General features: G+C 34.2%; 1 protein-coding gene across 1 annotated transcript in view; it reads right to left on the reverse strand.

The window, feature by feature from the left end:
* Window positions 1-20,696, reverse strand: part of ATM (ATM serine/threonine kinase) — a 128,450-nt gene that overhangs the window by 27,236 nt on the left and 80,518 nt on the right. Inside the window, exons 40-53 of the mRNA XM_008581365.1 lie at window positions 17,468-17,623; window positions 13,060-13,147; window positions 10,935-11,023; window positions 10,733-10,835; window positions 10,056-10,204; window positions 8,613-8,717; window positions 7,644-7,763; window positions 5,011-5,245; window positions 4,347-4,485; window positions 4,271-4,299; window positions 3,150-3,263; window positions 2,203-2,420; window positions 1,160-1,367; window positions 37-150 (exon numbers count right to left, since the gene is read on the reverse strand). Of these exons, the coding sequence (XP_008579587.1) occupies window positions 37-150; window positions 1,160-1,367; window positions 2,203-2,420; window positions 3,150-3,263; window positions 4,271-4,299; window positions 4,347-4,485; window positions 5,011-5,245; window positions 7,644-7,763; window positions 8,613-8,717; window positions 10,056-10,204; window positions 10,733-10,835; window positions 10,935-11,023; window positions 13,060-13,147; window positions 17,468-17,623 (1,867 nt within the window). The remainder of the gene's footprint in view (window positions 1-36; window positions 151-1,159; window positions 1,368-2,202; window positions 2,421-3,149; window positions 3,264-4,270; window positions 4,300-4,346; window positions 4,486-5,010; window positions 5,246-7,643; window positions 7,764-8,612; window positions 8,718-10,055; window positions 10,205-10,732; window positions 10,836-10,934; window positions 11,024-13,059; window positions 13,148-17,467; window positions 17,624-20,696) is intronic.

Below are 20,696 nucleotides of genomic sequence, written 5' to 3' on the forward strand. Positions count from 1 at the left end.
AACAATTATTGTGTTTTTATTTTCAGGTTTACTTACATTATTGAGGACTTCATGAAACCCTAGGCCTCCCATCATCTTGGTTCCCATTCTAGCCGCCAGTTGGTACATAAGAGGCAAATATTTATATGATGGGATCTTCACTCCATCTCTCTATCATTAAAAATAAATACAAAATTAAGAAAAATGAACTTCAAATATTGTCAAGCAAATTCTCTAACATAATAATCTTCTACTAGCACAATCTAGTGGTTAATAAAACTTCACTAACCACATTTTCTTCCTTGTCACTTCTCCTATCTGTGAAAGTCTTTCTAATGGGGATTCTAGATAAATTCATTGGTAAGTCAAAGTATTTTGTCCTAAATTAAATTGTATTCAGAACTGGAATACTTGGCACTGCTTATGTTCCAGTGAATCTAAGAAGGAGAAATGTGGATCTGAGTGCTACTATGATATTCATTCACTCCTGAGAAATCAGTGTACAATAAAATGGAATAATTATTTTTTCCTAAATGCCCAAAATAACAGAACTCAGTGTGTACTACAGCAGAGTTGTATCTACTATGAGTCTTATTCTTTTCATCCAAGAGAACCATTTTACCTTTAACCTACAAATTGACTGACAGACAGTATATATCTTATCAACATAACTTTAACATAGGTGTCATCACTAAAATCTCAGATTTTAAAATAAAAACTTATGAAATATTGCTGTCTTGGTATTTTCTTTAAAGTATCTTTTTTCCATCTACGAAAGCAATTCACTGTAAAAATACCAGGCAAGCATAAAGCAGGTGGAAAAACTCACCTGTGATCACATCATCTTTCATAGCTTTCCAAACCCCCAATCTGGTACCCCATTCAGGGCATTCTCCTATGATAATTGCAAAGATGTAGGAAAAGACTGACCTAAGTTCTCTCACCATCACACAAACCTGTATCATTTAGAGCTTATCTATGTACAGAACATCAAACCAAGTGCTAAATACAAAGGGATATATGAGGATACTTCAAACTTCATGGCAAAATAGAATTAAAAGATAATACAAATCTTCCAATGAACTTTTTGAAGTACCCACATATAAAGTCTCTGACATCATGGGGCTTATGTCTAAGTTTTTAAAGCACAGGCTAGAATATTGGGTTGAATAAGACTTGCCTTCATCATGCCATTAACTTCAGAAACTCCAGAATTTTCAAGCCAGAGAGAACAAAGTCGGAATACCCACATATCATGTTCTTCTCCACTTAATAAGCAGTTGATATAATTTTCAACTGCTTTACATAAGAAGCGTTTACGATCCTCTTTCAGTGCATGGAGTGCACATTCATCTAGCTCCAGCTCTCGCTGAACCTTTACGGTGTATCTTGAATTGGATAATTAAAGTAAAACACAAAAGCCATAAAATTTTTACAGAATTACAAAATCATACGTGACATACAACATGAATCAAAAAAAATCACACGTCCATCCCAGGAGAAAAAGCAAAATTCTAAGATTATAAAGGGAACAAATTTACTTTTGTTTTAATTGTGTAATTCACAGCCTTCCTCAACAACTGAGGACAAAGTAGACACTACTTAAAGCTATTTAGTTAACTTAATTATCTACTTACACTAAAATATACAGACCCAAGGCAGGTTTAAATAAAGAGATTTAATTACATCAAAATAGGTTAACTCTTCTGTATTTAATCTCAACACCTACCTCTTTTTCAACTGTGACACCAACTAACAAATCAAAAAAGACAAAATGAAAAGCTAACATCTATATACTCTACAAATAAGCTTAGAACCACAGCATGAATTCTTCATAAAAGAACATGTGTGAATGTCTTACATGCTAATTTAAGTTGTGATTAACCACTCAATGTAGGGCCAAAAATATCTATATATAATTAAGCCAAGCTTTAGTGAACAAAACTTTAAGTCAGATAAGAAGATGAAGTCATACTTTCTTTCTTTTTATTTTTTGACCGGTAAGGGAATCGCAACCCTTAGACTGGTGTCATCCACACCACGCTCAGCCAGTGAGCACACTGACCATCCCTATATAGGATCGGAACATGCAGCCTTTGCGCTATCAGCACCGCACTCTACCAAGCGAGTCACGGGGCAGGCCCTGAAGTCATACTCTCTACACAAAAACATTCACTCAGTTAAATGGTGAACATAAAATTGTCACTGTAGACACCTAGTTACCTGTTGGTCTGAATTTTATGTTCCCTAAGGAGGCCCACTTCCTCTTTGGCCCTTCTAAGGAGAGCTTGCTTGTTTTCGAATTCAGATGATTTCATGTAGTTTTCAATTCTCTGGTACTGAGTATCTGAGAACCGTGCTAATGACAAAAATGCCTTCATTTTTCCATTTCTGAGCTCATCATTGCTTTCTCCATCATAATTTCCAGCAACTTCCACTGCCTTCAAGAAAACACAATCATTTAAATTACAGTTACAACTACTAAATACATCTTAAAAATCACTCAGATCAAGGTAATACACACACTACAGTTTAACTTATATATACGTAAACACTATATTATGTGAAGTATATTTTCCTGACTTTTCAAAACAACTTTGACAGTGCGGAAATAACCAAAATAACTAATATTTGTAAGGAACTGTGCAAAAATAAAGAGCTCTATGAAATTTAAAGAAAATAACATCATGCTTTTCATCTTACACTTATTTAGTGAGGTAACTATTTCCAAAATTAGCCAAACTAAAGGAATGAGGAGTAATAGGAAGGTCCAAGTGGGCTAGAGTACTGAAGTCCTAGCCCTTGCTCGTGAGTGGTTGTGCTACAAATGAATAGCAAGGGTTGACTTGCATATTCCTTAATCAGCTATTTTTGTAGATAAATAATTGGAGAAATTATCAAAAAGAACTTGTTGAAAGAGTAACTGGTGGTGGGAGGTAGGGAGAGCAGGGAAGCCATACTTGCATTTACTTTCAAAATAAGTTCCTTCTTTTATAACGTTGTTTCATTCTACAGTAATATATGGAAATATATTGTTCCATTCAGCAGTAATAACATATGGAAAAATAAAACCATACTTTTATTTGCTTTTGAAATACATTTGGTCTTGATAAAAAGATCTAGTATATTCATGCTAAATAACTAACTTAAGGGTTGCTTCAAAATCTTACCTTTTCTAGATAGGTCTGCATGATGACTGCAGGATTTTCTAAGCAAGTTTCTGCTAACCAGTTGCCACAAACCCTCAGACATTCTGTGTATATAAGTTTTAGGCTGGGATCATTCTGTATAAGAAAAGCAAAATCTAAAAATGTAATTTATTATCACTATTACAAAAACATCCTCCCTGTAGGGGAAAAAAGCATTTTAAGGTTTTTCCTCATCTGCTTTCACCATACAACTATTTTAACAATTCCAAGTAAACAGTGTATAAAATAATCATTCCCTGCAACTCACATTTATTGAGTACTTATAAATGCCAGGCACTTCCTAATGGCATTATGTATATTAATACATTTAATCCTCATAAGAATCCTATAAAATGAGTATTATTACTACCCCCAAGTTGCAGATTAGAAAACTGAGGTACAAAGAGGGTAGGTAATTCCACACAGCCTATACTGCTAAGCAATATTTAAACATATCATACTGGCACACAGTGCTTTGGTATCATGATGACTTCTTTAATAATACAGGATATCATATAAGCATCTAACGTCTAGAAAAGTACAGTAAGTTGATATTCTTCTCTAAGCAAAAATGTGTCTGAGGGACACCATTGCAGCCCAGCCTTGAACACTTCATGATTCCTATAAATGCCTCTACTTTGTCCAGTAGATGCTTGGGATTACAGCTGAAGGAGCAACACAAGATTGCAATAACCTAACAGGTATTGTTAGATAAAATATTAGATGTGATATCTTCAAAGCATTTGGATTGACAACCTAGTTGTTCTAACTTGCTTTTTTTTTCTACTTTGTTCTCTCATGCATTTCCTCTTTCATTTTTTTTACTTGCCATTTGAAATTTATAATAGTTATTCCACGTTTATTTCCCACATACCTTTCTTGAATTCTACAGAAAGTTATAAGGTTTAACATTGGGATAAATTAAATGAACTTACCACATAATGAACTGAGAATTATTACAAATAAGAAAAACAGATAGTTTCTAAACTTCTTTAACAAATACTAATTTTCAAGACTCCTTTTTACAACATCTTGTTCATGAATTAGTAATTTTAAGGCTTTAATACAGTAAAACACTAATTCAGCCAATAAAAAAAATAAACCTCTGTACAACTGGCATCCAACTTCTTGACCATAAGCAAATAAGGAAGAGGAATGAAAAATAAATTATGCAGGTTCTCATTTGCTTGAGAATATTCAGGGCAAGACTCTGCTCCTTTTTTGCCCAGAACACTTGTGCTTCCTCCAGTTGCCACTCAGAGACTCCACAACTAGGTGAATTATACTGTTTAATTTGAAATATTGCCCTTTCAGGGAGCTGAAATAAAAATGACATAGAAATAAATACTTTACTCTTGCTACTACCACTATTAACAATAATAAGGAAAGCAGCAACTACCATTCACTGAGAACTTCACTATTTGTCAGGGACTCTCTTAAGGACCTCTCTGCCTGCCCTCCATTCTCCTATTCCACATCTGTATGTCTGTCTGTCTGTCTCTATATATATATGTACACAGTATATAAAATCGTTGAATTGTTACTAGTAAGTTAGGTACCTTCTCATTTTATAACAGGAAGTTGAGATTGAGAGAAGATAGGTACCTAGGTACCTTCTCATTTTATAACAGGAAGTTGAGATTGAGAGAAGATAGGTACCTTGCCCAAGGCTTAAACTCCAGTCTAATTCCAAAATGGGAAGTCTTAAACAATTAAGTTATATAATATTTTAATAGCAATTTCTATCTCTCAATGATATTTCCTTTTAACTCATGCTTTCTGTTTTCTGAGTAATAAAAAGAAAGGTCAAGAGGTGAGATGACATAATTTTAAATCCTATTACCTGGGTATTCTTGAAAGTTCGAGCAAGTATAGAGAGTTCTACAAGGTGCTTGGTGAGAATGTCCTTAAAACATTCTCTTTGGGGATTCTCCATTTCCTTTTCCATCAGAATCTCCAAAATGACTGTGCGTAGAGCCATGATAGGCTCCTGAAAATTAAAATCACTATCCTTGAGAAGCTGGGAGTGTTTCCGCCACTTCATATATACTTCAGAGAGTTGTCTATCTGTGACTGATCTGAAAGCCAAATTAAAGAGTTCTAAACTTCTTTCACAAATACTAATTTTCAAGACTCCTTTTTACAACATCTTGTTCATGAATTAGTAATTTTAAGGCTTTAATACAGTAAAACACTAATTCAGCCAATAAAAAAAATAAACCTCTGTACAACTGGCATCCAACTTCTTGACCATAAGCAAATAAGGAAGAGGAATGAAAAATAAATTATGCAGGTTCTTAAGATATAATACAAGAAAGTTCTGTAGCAATAGGACGGGAACTTGTGAATAATCCTAAATATGGACCAAAGTTTATAAAACTACAAAATGCCATGTGATCAGACCTCTAAGAAGTCAGCAGAGAGGCCACAGATGATGAATACTTTAAAAGATTTTCTTAAAAATACACTTTGAAATCACAAAAAGCAGCACTTCTAAATAAATACTCTTAAGAAATGAGAACACATTCATCAGACCTATCATAATGAATGTCTATAGGTCTAGTCCTGCTTCAATGCTCCTTGTGATAAATGAGGATATGCCAGCAAGGAAATTAAGTAAACTCATTCATTAGTTACCTACTGGGGATGACTCAGTGCTACTGTCAAAGAAATCACAATCCAGTTAAGGAAAAGCTGGAATCCTGGCAAAGGTTTCATTTACAACATTATTTATTAACAGATTAGAAAATTCACATTGTAAAATTAGTTTATATGAATAGTACGATTCCCAGATGATTAAATTAAGCAATACTGTCCAATCCTTCAGGACTATTATGTTGAGAGAAATAAAAAAATGAAGCAGGGAGACTGATGATGAGGAGGAGATGAGTAGGAAATGAAAGCTCTTTTAGTTGCTTGATAGGGAAGGAAAGAGCAACACAAATTCATAGAAACCAAAACTTTAATTCCTCTCAAAATGATCCTATAGCAGCAGGTCTCAAACTTTTTAGTCTCAGGAACCCTTTTACACTCTTACAAATTATTGAAGACCACAAAGAGCTTTCATTTTTTGAATTCTATCTATTGATAATTACCATATTAGAAAGTAAAACTGAAAAAAATCTAAAACATATTACTTTATTTTTAAAAAATAATAAATCTACTATATATCAAAATATCAATTTTGGGGGAAAATAACTGTACTTCCCAAAACAAAACAAAATTTAGTGAGAATGACACTGCTTTGCATTCTTACAAATCTCTTTAATATCCAACTTAATAGAGATAGCTAAATTCTCATTTTTGCATGTGCATTTGGTTTGTTATGATATGTGTTGAAGTAGATAAATAAAATCTAGTCCTAGAGCATAAACATTTGTTCACCAGTTCATCAAACTTTCCCTCTGTGCCTCTCTCCCCTGCCAGAGAGTCAGTACTACTCTTTAGAGGTTTCTTAAGGTACTCTGTTCTTTTTTTAGTGAAGAAATCTTTCTTTCAGTGGAAAGTTTCCTGGATTTCTGGCAGTAGGAACTGCCAATGTACTTATTAATGAAAGTAGAAAGAGGTTTTGTTACTTTATTCTTTACCTAAGAAACGCCACATTAATGTCTTTGTCTTCTGCTATGCAATTTTGAAAAAAAAAAAACCCATTATTTCCTGGCTCTAAAATTTCCTTCTCTTTTCTATTTCCAAAACATATTCCAAGCTTTATTTGTGCATAAAGGTATGGTGACCTTAGTAATTTATACCCTCTTTCTTTCTTCTTATAATAAAAACAATGATTCGGAGTGGCAGGGCTAAAAGGGGCGTTAAGAGACCATCAAATATAAATCCCTCATTTTAGAAATGAAGAAACAGAGACCTAAAGACTTTCTGACTTTATCGGGGTGACAAAATTAGAATTTAGATTCACAGTATCCGGAATAACCATACTAATCTCATTTTCCAATATTCCTGGATCACTTCCTTCTCACCATTGTAAGAGGCAATCTCCCCTAACACCTATTCCAAATTAACTGACATTCACTGTCCACTGAATGTTTACCAAATATTGGTCACCAGTAAAAAAACACTGGGCACAAAAGAATGGTCCCCACTTCTAGGGAGCTTCTAGTTTAGCGTGGCAGAGTACACGTAAAATGACACTAATGCAATGTAGTGCTAAAACAGAATGGAGTAAAACATGTTATGAAAAAAACATGAGGAAACAATTTTAGCTGGGGTAGAACAGGGAAAAAGCTGTAAAGAAGAAAGCACAATTAAGGTGAATTTTAAAAACCTGAATTTTTACAAGGAATATTTTTGAAAATGTTTATTTTAAGAAGAGCACAGTTCACTAGGCTAATCAATTTATATCTTGATAAAGGGAAGGAAACACACCTACAACTAGTCTCTATATAGTTTTTATTTTTTAAAGTCACTATTGGTAACAGAAAAGTTGCACTTTAGAATTAATAAGTCATATGAATCACATACCTTGAGAAAAGCTCCCCAATGTTCTCCAGCTCTCCGATGGCCTGCAATCTGCTAAGTGTGGGGTAGAGTGAATACACAGACTCAAGGCTACCCTTACACAACTCTTCCACTTCTTTTACTCTAGTGGCAAAAAAGAAAAGGCACTCTGAAAACAAAGAAGAGGTTTTCAGGGAGATAATAGTTCAAATTTGTTGTTAAAGAGTTCTCATCATAGACTTTTCTACTGATCTAATACTCTAATAATCACAAGAACAGTGAATACAAAATATCAGTGGAAACAAAATAAGCCTTGGAATCACACAGACCTAGATCTAAATCCCAGTTCTGCCACTTATGACTGTGTAACTTTGGGCCTATCACTGAACTTCTCTAAGCCTAAGATTTTTCACTTCCATAGTTATTTCGAAGATTTGAGAACACATATGGAAAGAGTCTAACAAAGTGGCCAGCATATAATGAGCACATAAATAGTAGCAAATATTATTTCTGTAATAAATAGAGGATTTATTAGGTCACTAAACACTGTTAAACAAAAATGTTACATTTGTTTAGCCTATTATAGTTAAGTACTTCCTTGTGCATCACTCTCATTTGTGTCTCAAAACAAGCCTGTTAAGTACTGATCATTAGGCACCATTTTATAAATTAGAACACTAATGCTAAGAGAGGTAAATGCCATATAACCACTAGAGGAGACAAGATTAAAATTCTCAGGATAGTTATACAGGAAGTGAACAGAGGAGTGGGAAATGCCAAGACTTTCTTGAGGGCTCAGGGTAAAGAACTGATTTGGGATCTGAAGAGAATTTTTTCTGAAGAGAGGGCACAGCATGAGATGTCAATGCCTGACCATAGGCAATCTTTATCCCTTCATCAATGCAATCCTTACGTTGAAATTATTCCTCAAGTTTTGAAAAGAAGCCATGACATTATATGTTAAAATACAATAACTTTGTCTTTTTGTAATACCTGGCATATTTGAGACTTTCATAAAATGTGGAGAATTCTCTGTCTCTTAGAGACTGCAGAGCATTAAACAATGATTCGTGGTAACTGGTTCCTTCTATTTCTTTGCTGTGAGATTTTAAAAATAAAAGAAAAAAATATATTTAAAAACAGAGAATCCTAAGATGCACATGTATAAATAACTTCACCAAGGGACTAAACTTTTAAACTAAAATTAAGATTTCTCCACTTAAAAAATGCATTTCTAGAAATTTTGGTAGGAGTCAAAGAATTTAAGTACTTCAAGCAGGAAAAAAGGAATTTTCTCAGATATTTTGCCTGGTTCCAAATATGCTATATTTTCATTTACTTATTCAATGAAACACCTATTATGTGTAAGGCACTAGGTACCAGGTTCTTGATGAAGGGGATCCATTAATGGACAAAGTCAGATCAGGTCCCCACTCTCACAGAATTTACGTTCTGATTTGCAGAAGATAAACAAAAAAATAAGAAAAATATCAGACAGTGACAAGAGACATGTGGAAAATTAAAATAGGGTAACAGAACAGAATGGGTAGCTACTTTAGAAAGGGTAGTCAAGAAAGGTCTCTCTGAAGATATGATGTTATTAAACTAGAGTCTCAGTGAAAAGAAGCCATCTAGATGGTAACTGGAGAAAAAACAGAATATACATCTAAAGCCTAGGAACAGCCTGACCTCATCAAAAAACACAGAGAAGGCCTGTGTGACTGAAATAAAATAGGCAAGGGGAAGAACAGTATATGTTGATTTATACAGGCAAGCAGGAACCAGCTTATTTTTAAAACATTTTACTGTATAAGAGCACCTATCTCTAATTTCATAGCAATTGTATAGTTTTAAATCTGAAAGGCACTTTAGTAATGAAAGATTTTTTCTATGAATACAATTAAATGTACAATTAAACATGATTTAATTTTTTAGTGTTTATATCAAAAGACTTCACATATATATGAAATCCTTTATTATATTAGATGTTTGGCTTTTCATTCAGAAAACATGGTGATCTTACATGCAGGTTATAAATGTTATCTTCTTGGGTAACTGAGTTACCTGTATTTTTTTAATAAAAGAAAATGTCATAAAGATAAGCAGTCCTTTGTGTACCATCCAGCCAATAAAAGTGCTATCTGACTGTTTGTAGCAGGGAGTGGAAAGAATACCTAAACTTTTCTTTGAATTCCTCAGTCCAACAGATAGAAGATTATCAAAGGAAAATACTTTTTATATTTCCATTTTCAAAAATATTTGGGGGTGGGGGTAGAGATGTGTTCACTGCTTATTGCTATCTTATTTAAGCATTTAGACATATCTGTAGCTTGCACATCTATAAAACATAAAAAACACAGCTCCTGTTACATTCATAAAACAATATAAAAACAGTTGTTTAGGGAAGGGGTTAACAAAACTCAGATTTCTTCTTACTTGACAGAACTGCAGTGATCCCACTGCATATTCCTCCATGCTGCTTGGTAATAAAGTTCCTGTAGGTCAGCACAGCACTCTTTATTTTCATGATCTAATCCTTTTAAATAGACAGAAAGAATATGGCAGAGTCCCAAATTCTGCAAAGCCTAAACAAGAGTTATTAAAAAAAAAAAAAAAAAAAAAAGATATCAACAGAAAACTAGCAAAACAGAAGCCACTAAACCTTAAAGATTAACATTAAAAAATTTTAGCTCACAATATTGCTTAAAATCCCGAAATACTGTTTAGTATGACACACAGACGGAGCTCAAAAGTTTCTAATATTTGATGGAAGCTAATGAGTATTAGTCAGTACTAGAAAGGACAGCTTCTGGGACCAACTCCAATGCAAACTATGAGAAATAGTTTTCATGAGATTTTCCACGTGAAGCAGTAAGTACATTATCTGGCACATTGTATATACTCAAGACATGTTTAGCTTTCAAGATTAAGATCAACAGATCCAGACTATCTTTTAGGTCAATTATCTGTCTGACTTTCCTCTGTCTTCCTGAGTTTCTAGACCAATGCCTGAAAAACAGGTAACTTCCAGTCTCATCTCTAGAGTTTATCCACTGAAATAATCTCAGCACTACACTAATGAGGCTTTAACACAGCAGGAAAAAAAATTGTACCTGAATTATTCCTGCTTGTCGAATTGATGAGGAGATTGTTGTCTCAAGGTCATATGTTACTAGGGCTTTCCCCCACATAGCTTCATGTTCATATGTTCGTAGTCTATAAGAAAAGATTGTAAAAATTCCTTTGGGTTCTACATGCATGTAACTCCTTCATAAACAGAATCACTACACCATTATCCAGAAAAATGCAATCTACCTAGTAAGGGGTTGTAACATCTTCCCTCCGCCACAGCCATATAGACTATCTGGCTCTCCTATACTTCTGTAGATTTCTAAGAGAAGATCCTGAAAACAAGGAAACAACAAAACTTGGAGGGGGAAAAAACACTTTATAAATTCAGCAAATTTTAAATTGTATTATTACCAACATATAACTTCCAACTCTAAATGTTATGTTATAAAAATAAAATATAATGATATTGAAATATATACTAAAGATTTGGATCAGCAGCATAACAGACTGGTCCCAGACAACAGAATGATTGTAGTGTACCTGAGAAAAATTGCTCACAATTTCATGAGTTAGATAAAAAGTAAATACTAACCTACCAGGCTTTTATCACATGCAAAAATAATTTTGAAAAAATAACAATACTGTCAAAAGCTAAAACTGTACATCAGAAAATGAAATTCTCCAAAATCTGACTCTTAAAAACTAAATCTGGTAACAGTAAAGGTCTTTCTTTGAAAGAAAACTCAAAATTGCATTACAATTGGAAGGCAGCTATGCTCACCACTATACCACCAACACAAAAGTGCATTATAACTTATAAAATTGATATGAATAAAGAAGTAATATGATTACTCAAATCTTTGTTGTAAAATTTACACAGGAGAGATTGATACTGCTTAAAACAATCTTAGTAAAATAAAAATGAAAATTAGAAAAAAAACAAAATAGAAAATGTCAGAAATTTTACTGCATAGAAAACTGATCAAGCAATTTAAGTGCCTTTAAGTGCAATTTAAGTGCTTGCTCTGGGAAATATTTTCTAAATTCAAATTCATTGATATTGGCATAATTCTATATTCTAACTCAAATGTTTCTATTCATAAACATGAAATCAAGCCCTTCAAGTTGTAACATTCAGCACCTAAGCCTAGCACAGTGCCTGTACACAGAAGATACTCCAAAAATTCAGTAAGCAAGGATGACACTATAAAGAAGTCAAAACGGAAATGAGAAAAATCGGGAGACTGGGTCAAAGGTAAACAGAACATATTTCAAGCAAGGCATGGTCAATGGTGTGAAGTGTTAACAAAACATTAAGAAAAAAGAGGAATGAAACGCGACCACCAGATTTAGCAACATGAAGTTTACTGGAGACATTAGCAAGTGCTGTTTTACTGAAATGAATGGAAGAAGAGAAAATGGAGACAGCAAATAAAGACAACTCTTTTACAAAGTCTGGCTGTGAAGGGAAGGAAGAGAGAGGGTGATACCTAAAAGAGAACACAGAGAAGAAGGAAATAATTTTGTGTTTGTGAGAAAGGGGAACATTTTTAACAGGAGAGGTTTGAAAATGTTTAGAATACAGTTCAGAGGGAGCACAGCATATTCAAAAATCAAGTTTCTAAGAAAGAGCAGATCAAAAAAAAAAAAAAAAGCACAGGAAGAAGGATTAGCCTCAGATAGAAGGAGAAACTGTTTGTCTACAACAAGAGCAGATGCAGGGAGATTTCCATATTTGATAGTGGGATGAACTGGGATTTTTTAATCTATGCCTCCTATTTTCTCCAAGAAGTAGGAGGCAAGCTGAAAACAAAAAGGAGAGAAGATAACATGAGAGGGTTTAAGCAAAGTGGAGAAGCTGAAATTGTCATTGTAGAGGAATGAGTTGACAAAAGAAATTCAGTAAGAATGCCTGACAGTGGGCCAATCTGAAAGTAGATATTAAGAAATTTATAGAAGACTTCTTCTGTTACATACAACAAACAAGTAAACTAGTAAATTACATATTGATGAACTATAAGTGCTATAGAGAAAATGAACAGGGTGCTACGGCAGAAAATACATGGTACAAACTCACCCTGTCAGATAGGTGGCTCTACTTCCATCTTTCAGATAAAGGAACTCGAGGTTTGAAAGGTTAAGTAATTTGTGCAAGATTATATAATTAAGTGGCAGAGTCAGGATTAGAACTCAAGTTTCTCTACTAGAAGGCTTAAGCTTCACACCATGAATATATATGTATGATGTTCAGTCCAATAAGTAACTTCAGTTTTAAAATCAAATGACATCTGTACAGTATCTATAACAAAACAATGATCCAAAGTGTAAGATAAATATTGCCATAAAAAATAGAGCCTTTAACATTTACCTGTAAACTTATTCCAGTTTCTTCTTTACTTTTTTCACTCAAACTAGAAATAGTTGTACTTTGGCTTCCTTCTTCAAATGTAAGACTTCTGCTTGTCACAAGAGAATTTCCTCTAATGAGAACATACTATTTGGAAGCTCATGAATACATGTACGAGTACTATAGACTTTGACAGAAAAAACTAATGAAGTTTGCAAGTAAAACATAATGAACCATTTATACTTTAAAGCATAATACCACTTAGACCTAGAATGGAAATTTGTGAATGTTAATTCTGTGAATGAAAATTACATTTTAATAATAATATCCTATCTATGGAAAGGCAATACTCCAAAATATGCTTACTTATAAAGAGGCAGGCCAGTTTAAAAATAGAGCATATGCTGCCCCGTCCCCATTCAGTTCCTAAATATTCTGTCAGTGGTTTTACCTGAAGTTCACCCTAATTAATATTCACAGACACACATATTAAGACCTTAATAAGACACCATCTAACACCTGATAAACTGACATAAATTAAGAAATCTGATAATATTAACTGTTGAGAAGGAAGTATATCAGTAGGATACACTTAAACCCAAGATTATAAAAGTAATAAATGAGAGTCAGGATTAGAACTCAGATTTGTCTACTCTAAGGCCTTAAGCTTTAAACCATGCATTTATACATATGAATTCAGTTCTATAAGTAAATTCAATTCTAAAATCATGACAGCTATAGTGCCTATAAAATCTAATATATAAAATTAATATTATCATGAGTGATAGTGCCTCTACTATTTACCTATAAACTTATTCCAGTTTTTTTTTACTTTTCTCACTCAAGCTAGAAATAGTCGAATTTGGGCTCCCTCCTTCAAATGTAAGGCTTTTTGATATTTTTGATAAGTATGTAAATTGGTATAACCACTTTAAAAAAACAATTTGGCACTATCTCATAAGGACGAAAATTTGCATACCCTGCAACCCAGTAATTGTACACTTACGATATATGTCATTGATAGGAGAATAGGTAAATAAATTGTGGTATCTTCTCCAAATGGGATATTATATGGCAGTGACAAATTAATGAACTAGAGCAACACACAGAATAGATAAATCTTATTAAAATAATTAGCGAAAAAAAAGTTGCAGAAAATTACACATATAGTTTCTTTTTTTGTCTTTTTTTGTGTCCGGCAACGGATTGCAACCCTCAGTGTCGCGCCCGCACTGGACCGGGACCGGCAACGGGATCGCAACCCTCGGTGTTGCTCCCGCACCTCGCTCAGCCAGTGAGCGGGAACCGGTCTGTATGTGGGATCCGAACCCTTGGCGGGAGCACCACCGCACTCCCAAGCGGCGCACTGTAGCAGTGCGCCACCGGGCCGGCCCCCACATATAGTTTCTTATTAAGCTCACATATAGACAAAACTAAACAATATTTATGGGTTCATAGTTATATGGCAAAAATATCATCCAAAGGAATGATAAACACAAAACTCAAGATAACATTTACCTCTTGGAACGAACACAGGAGGATGAGATAGAGGACAGAAATGAGTGACAGAATGCTGCTGACAATATTCCATTTTCCTTTATGACCCTTATGTGTAGTTATCACATATATTTCCCTTATTGGCATGTTATATAAAAAAAGAAGTTAGTTTTTGGAGGAGAAATCTGAAGGGGGGGAAGATAGTATTAGTGGGTATAACTTTGTAAGTCTAAGGCTGCAATTCATCCAGGTGACAAATACTTATGGAGTTGCCCAGACTTCTGTCAGGCACTGCCTCAGGTGTTAGGAATATTAAGATGACCAAGGTTGTGAACTAACAGTTGTGCCTACATCCTGTTTGGAGGAGTTAAATTTACTTTTTTCTAAAAAAATTATGAACATTAATATTGAAACCTCATACTTTCTCAAGAGCAAGTTAACAAATAAAATAAAATTTTACATGTATTACAGAATACCTATGCTAGGAATACCTAGCGTAACAAATTTTGTTATTAAACAACTTGAATAGGAAATTTAGAGAGCAATCCATTTTCTTGACTTAACTGACAGTGTCGGTAAACTGTTAATCTGTATTTTGCTTACAATTAGAGTTACAAAGCCTCAGCTCACCTAATTGAGCCACTAAAGAAAACTAGCATTCCCTAACCTCTATTCACCTCATCTCTCTCTTTACCCTTCCTTTCCCATCAGACACATGGGGGGGGGGAAAACAAAACAGACCGTCAAAGCAACAACAAAGCAAGCCATATTTGTCAAGTACTCTATCCTAAAATTAACCAAAATAAAATCCAGGCACACGTGCTTTAAAACAAGCAATTTTGCAAAAGTTTGTTATATTCCATATGATCACCTTCAAATTAAAGGTGACTTTTAGAACAGTATTTCTTACTAATGAGGAATCAGTAACTTAGCTCTTCTGAAGTATAAATAAAAATTTACTCATTCCTGATTATTAAGCAATACTATTCTATGGAACCAAGAAACTAAAGCACATTCAGATTATAAATACTACTACCAAGTATGTAGGCCCTGACTAAAATTGAAGAGACTCTTAAGAATAGGCAGTAACCAATTTCTTACTCAATATGTACTTAAAGGACAACATATTTATCTTCATATGAAGTTTATAGTGATCATGAACATATCAGTTATATATTATGAATAGTATCTACAATTGAAAAGCAGGAATTAACCAGAGAGGTAAGATACTGAACAGACACACGGATACTAAAACTTACATGGAAACGTAAGAGACCCAGAATAGCCAAAACAAACCTTAAAAACACAAAGTCGGTCGATTCATACTTCCTGATTTCAAAACTTACTATAAAACTACAGTAATCAATATAAGGTACATAGAGTAATCAAATTCATAGAAACGAACTAGAATGGTGCTGCCAGGGGCTGGGGAAGTGAGGAATGGGGGGAGTTATTATTTAATGGCTTTCAAATTTCAGTTTTGAAAGATAAAAATAGTTTTGGAGATAGGTGGTGGTGATAGTTGCATAACAATATGAATGTATGTAATGCCACTGAACCGTACACTTTAAAGTGGCTAAGATGATACATTTTATTTTAAGTATATTTTGCTGTAATTTAAAATAAATAAGGCTGGCCAGTTGAGCTAAGCTGGTTAGAGTGCGGCATTATAACATCAAGGTCAAGGGTTTGGATCCCCATACCAGCCAGCCGACAAAAAATAAAAATAAAATAAATAAATTTAAAAATAGGGAAAAAAAAAAAAGAAAGAAAGAAAGAAATTGGCCCAAGTCTACTAAGTTAATTACATTTTGACCAGGATCTGGACTCTGGTTCCTGGCTTTCCATGGTCCAAACACAACACTTCCTCCAGCTTAATAACAATCTAGAGTAAGAATTATTTGTAGCAAGAATGATAAATGTATCCACATAATACATCTCTGCTGTTTTGATTTCTTAATACATGACTGATTTTTGTGGTGGGAAAGTGAGGCTAAGTGTAAAAATAAACACTAGGCTATTTCAAATGAACAAAGATTTGAGGAGAGAAGCTGGGATAATAAAGTATGTATTTTTACACTTCTAGTTTCTTGACCATTTCTTCTGTTTTCTCACCATGACCTACGACTATTTTTATTAAATTCTTATAAGAGTTCTAATTCAGTAAGAAGAGAGAAAATTAAAGTAGCTAGAAATACAGGTAAATAAAGAAATGAAACTTATTTAGTGACCAAAAATCAGTCACATTACTTTCCAGTCAATAAGTAAAATGGATTCTGAATAGTTGACGGATTAGTGGTAAACCTAATCTGACTGAAACAGGGAAACATTCAATCATTCGAAAAGTATTTATTGATCACTTATATTAAGTTGCTAATGCTGGCTATTAAGGGGAATACAGAGAAAAATAAGTAGTCTCTTCCTCCAGGAGCTTACTCTCTGTATAATTTTTACAGTACATAAGTATTAAACATTCCTATTCATTTCTGAGCAGAAATTACTTATTTCTTTTTAAAAATTTATTATCATTTTACTTTAAAACAAAATATTTATCTAAAATGTCTTTTAGGGCCGGCCCGGTGGCGCACTGGATAGTGCGCCGCTTGGGAAGCGCGGCGGCGCTCCCGCCCGAGGGTTCGGATCCTGCATACAGACCGGTTCCCGCTCACTGGCTGAGCAAGGTGCGGGAGCAGCACCGAGGGTTGCGATCCCATTGCCGGTCCCTGGTCCGGTGCGGGGGCAACACTGAGGGTTGCGATCCGTTGCCGGACACGGAAAAAGACAAAAAAAATAAAATAAAATAAAATAAAATAAAAATAAAATAAAATGTCTTTTAAATAGGGGAACGGGGTATAATAAATCTTTACTATACACCTTTATTGAAACAATGTCAACAGCAATTTTAAAAACCAAAAATCCTAAATGCTATTACCTTTTCTCTTGATCATCCATGCTTTTCTTATCTGCATAAATTTCTGCATAAAGCAATGCTGTAAAGTGAGCAGCACAAGACTGAGCTACCTTGGCAACCTCTAGGTAATTCAGATCCAGCCAGAAAGCATCATCAAAAACTGTTCCTGAAAAAGGTCTAAAGAAAAATTAAACATGACGTTGTTCCATTCCTAAAATTTCAATATCAAAAGAAAAGCATGTTGATATAGAATACAGTGTTAGCAAGTGCCAGTTAAACAGAAAATTATATTGAAATAACCAAAACCACATTTTCCGAACATACAGCTACTATAAACATTCTAAGATAACATGGCTGAAGAGTTCGATTTCTCAATCTTTTTGGATCACAAACCCCTCAGAGAATGTAATGAAAGCTATGGATTATCACCCCATACAAATATGGGGTTTATACCTGCCATCATCAAGAAATCCACGCACCACAGCCTAAAAAGGCTGCACTGAATATCTAACAACACAAACATCTCCTTTAAAATAGTCAATTTAATGAAAATATCTTGTTTCTTCTAAGATGCAATTGCATGTGTTTCCTAATGCAGCTCACTTTCTCCTTAGTTTATTGCTTACATTGAGTTATTTAATAAAAATCTTCCACTGTGGTAATAGTAAGTCTGAACTGGAAGGGATCATAGATATCATCTTTTTCAAAACTAACCCTATAGAGAAACAACAAGGCAGTAGTAGTTAAAAGAACTAATTTTGGAGTAGGACATAGCTAGGTTCAAATCTAGCTGTAATTTGTCCGGATTATAAAGCTTCTAATGGACTTGAACTCAGGTCTTTACCCTTTTTCCTATATCTCATTCATATTTTCTCAAGAAATATTCTTTAAAGTTTTATTCAGAATTAAAATTGAATATTAAGAATTTTTATCTTCTCCAAGTCCTACCAATGTCGCACCATTCTACTTCAATGATAAGTCTGACATGAATGACCCAAAGGTGAAACTGCTTCCCAACACCAAGAAAACAGATTCTCCCGGCTACAATTAAAGCTTCAAATGGGCTTTCTCAGAAGAGAATCTGGTACAAGACAATAAAGTCAGTCAGTAACTTTCTAACTAGAAAAGAAACGAGAAACAGAGACCATGAAAGGCCTAAAACTTCTATGAGTGGAGTGAAAAGGTATGAAGAGTACAGAAAAATACAGTTTTTTAAGATGTAAGTGCTTTTAGGTTAAAAAAAACTTCCATTTCTTCTTCCACCTCTCCCTGCCATTCTTTACCAACCACTACTGACTGGGCCCACCATACACACTCATGAGATATCAATTCCCACCTATTCAAATCATGGGCCTACTATACTATTTCTTCTGAGATATGCAACAGGTTACAAAATCAACACACAAAAATCAGCATTTTTATACTCTATGAACTTGCAGAGAAAGACATCAAGAAAGCTAGCCCATTTACAATAGTCACCAAAAAAAATAAATACCTCCTAGGAATAAAGTTAACCAAGGATGTGAAAAATCTCTACAATGAGAACTGCAAATCACTGTTGAAAGAAATAAAAGAGGACACCAAAAGATGGAAAGATATTCCATGCTCTTGGATTGGAAGAATTAACATTGTGAAAATGTCCATACTACCCAAACTGATCTACAGATTCAATGCAATCCCTATCAAAATACCAATGACATTCTTCACATAGAAAAAACAATCCTAACATTCATATGGAACAAGAAAAGACCCCAAATAGCCAAAGCAATCTTGAGTAAAAAAAAAAAAAAAAAAAAAAAAAAAAAAAAGCTGGAGACATAACACTACCTGACTTCAAATTATACTACAAAGCTGTAGTAACCCAAACAGCACGATACTGTCATAAAAACAGACACATGGACCAACAAAACAGAATAGAGAACTCAGAAATCAACCCATAGACCTATAGCCAACTGATCTTCGACAAAGGCACCAAGAACCTACACTAGGCAAAAGACTGCCTCTTCCATAAATGGTGTTGGGAAAATTGGACATCCATATGTAGAAGAAGTAAAATAGACCCAAATCTCTTGCCATATATCAAAATCAACTCAAAATGGATTAAAGACTTAAACATACATCCTGAAACTATAAAACTCCTAAAGGAAAACATAGGGGAGACACTTCAGGAAGTATAACTGGGCAAAGACTCTCTGAATACTACCCAAAAGCACAGGCAACCAAAGGAAAAATAAACAAATGGGATCGTATCAAACTAAAAAGCTTCTGCACACACAGCAAAAGAAAAATTAACACAACAAAAAGATAATCTACAGAGTGGGAAAATATATTTGCAAACTATGCATCTGACAAAGGATTAATATTCAGAATATACAAGGAACTCAAATAACTTAACGGTAAAAAAACTAGTAAACTGATTAAAAAATGGGCAAAGGAGCTGAATAGGCATTTCTCAAGGGAATATATACAAATGGCCCACAGACACGAAAAAATGCTCGACATCACTCAGCATTTGGGAAATGCAAATCAAAACCACACCGAGATAGCATCTCACTCCAGTTAGACTGGCTATTATCAAAAAAACAAAGAATAACAAATGCTGGCAAGGATGCAGAGAAAGGGGAATCCTTTTACATTGTTGGTGGGACTGTAAATTGGTGCAGCCATTATGGAAAATGGTATGGAGGTTCCTCAAACAGCTAGACAGAACTCCCATATGACCCAGCAATCCCATTGCTGGGTATATACTCAAAGGAATGGAAATCATCATGTTGAAGGGACACCTGTACTCCCAAATTGATTGCAGCTCTATTTACAATACCAAATAGTTGGAACCAACCTAAATGTCCATCGTTGGACGACTGGATAAGGAAAATGTGGTATATTTATACAACATTCTACTCTGCCATAATAAAGAATGAAATACTGTCATTCAAGCAACATGGATGAACTTACAGAAAATTGTGTTAAGTGAAATAAGCCAGGCATAGAAAGAGAAATACCACATGGTCAACTCTTGAGCAGTAGAGATCTGTCATACCACCCTTCTAGTAATTCCTGTACTCACTGTTAGAAATCTCATGAGAAATAATAGGAACAAAGATACTATACTTTAAAACAATTTACCAGAACTGTGAAAATAAACACTGTGATAGCACAGTATTACCATAGATTTTGAGGACCATGGCACACATAAAGAAACTTTTATAATAAAGATACATAAAGGAGATGTTTCACAACTCTAGTTACT

This window comes from Galeopterus variegatus, unplaced genomic scaffold (genome assembly GCF_000696425.1).
Source record: "Galeopterus variegatus unplaced genomic scaffold, G_variegatus-3.0.2 Scaffold2336, whole genome shotgun sequence".
In the NCBI taxonomy this organism is placed as follows: domain Eukaryota; kingdom Metazoa; phylum Chordata; class Mammalia; order Dermoptera; family Cynocephalidae; genus Galeopterus; species Galeopterus variegatus.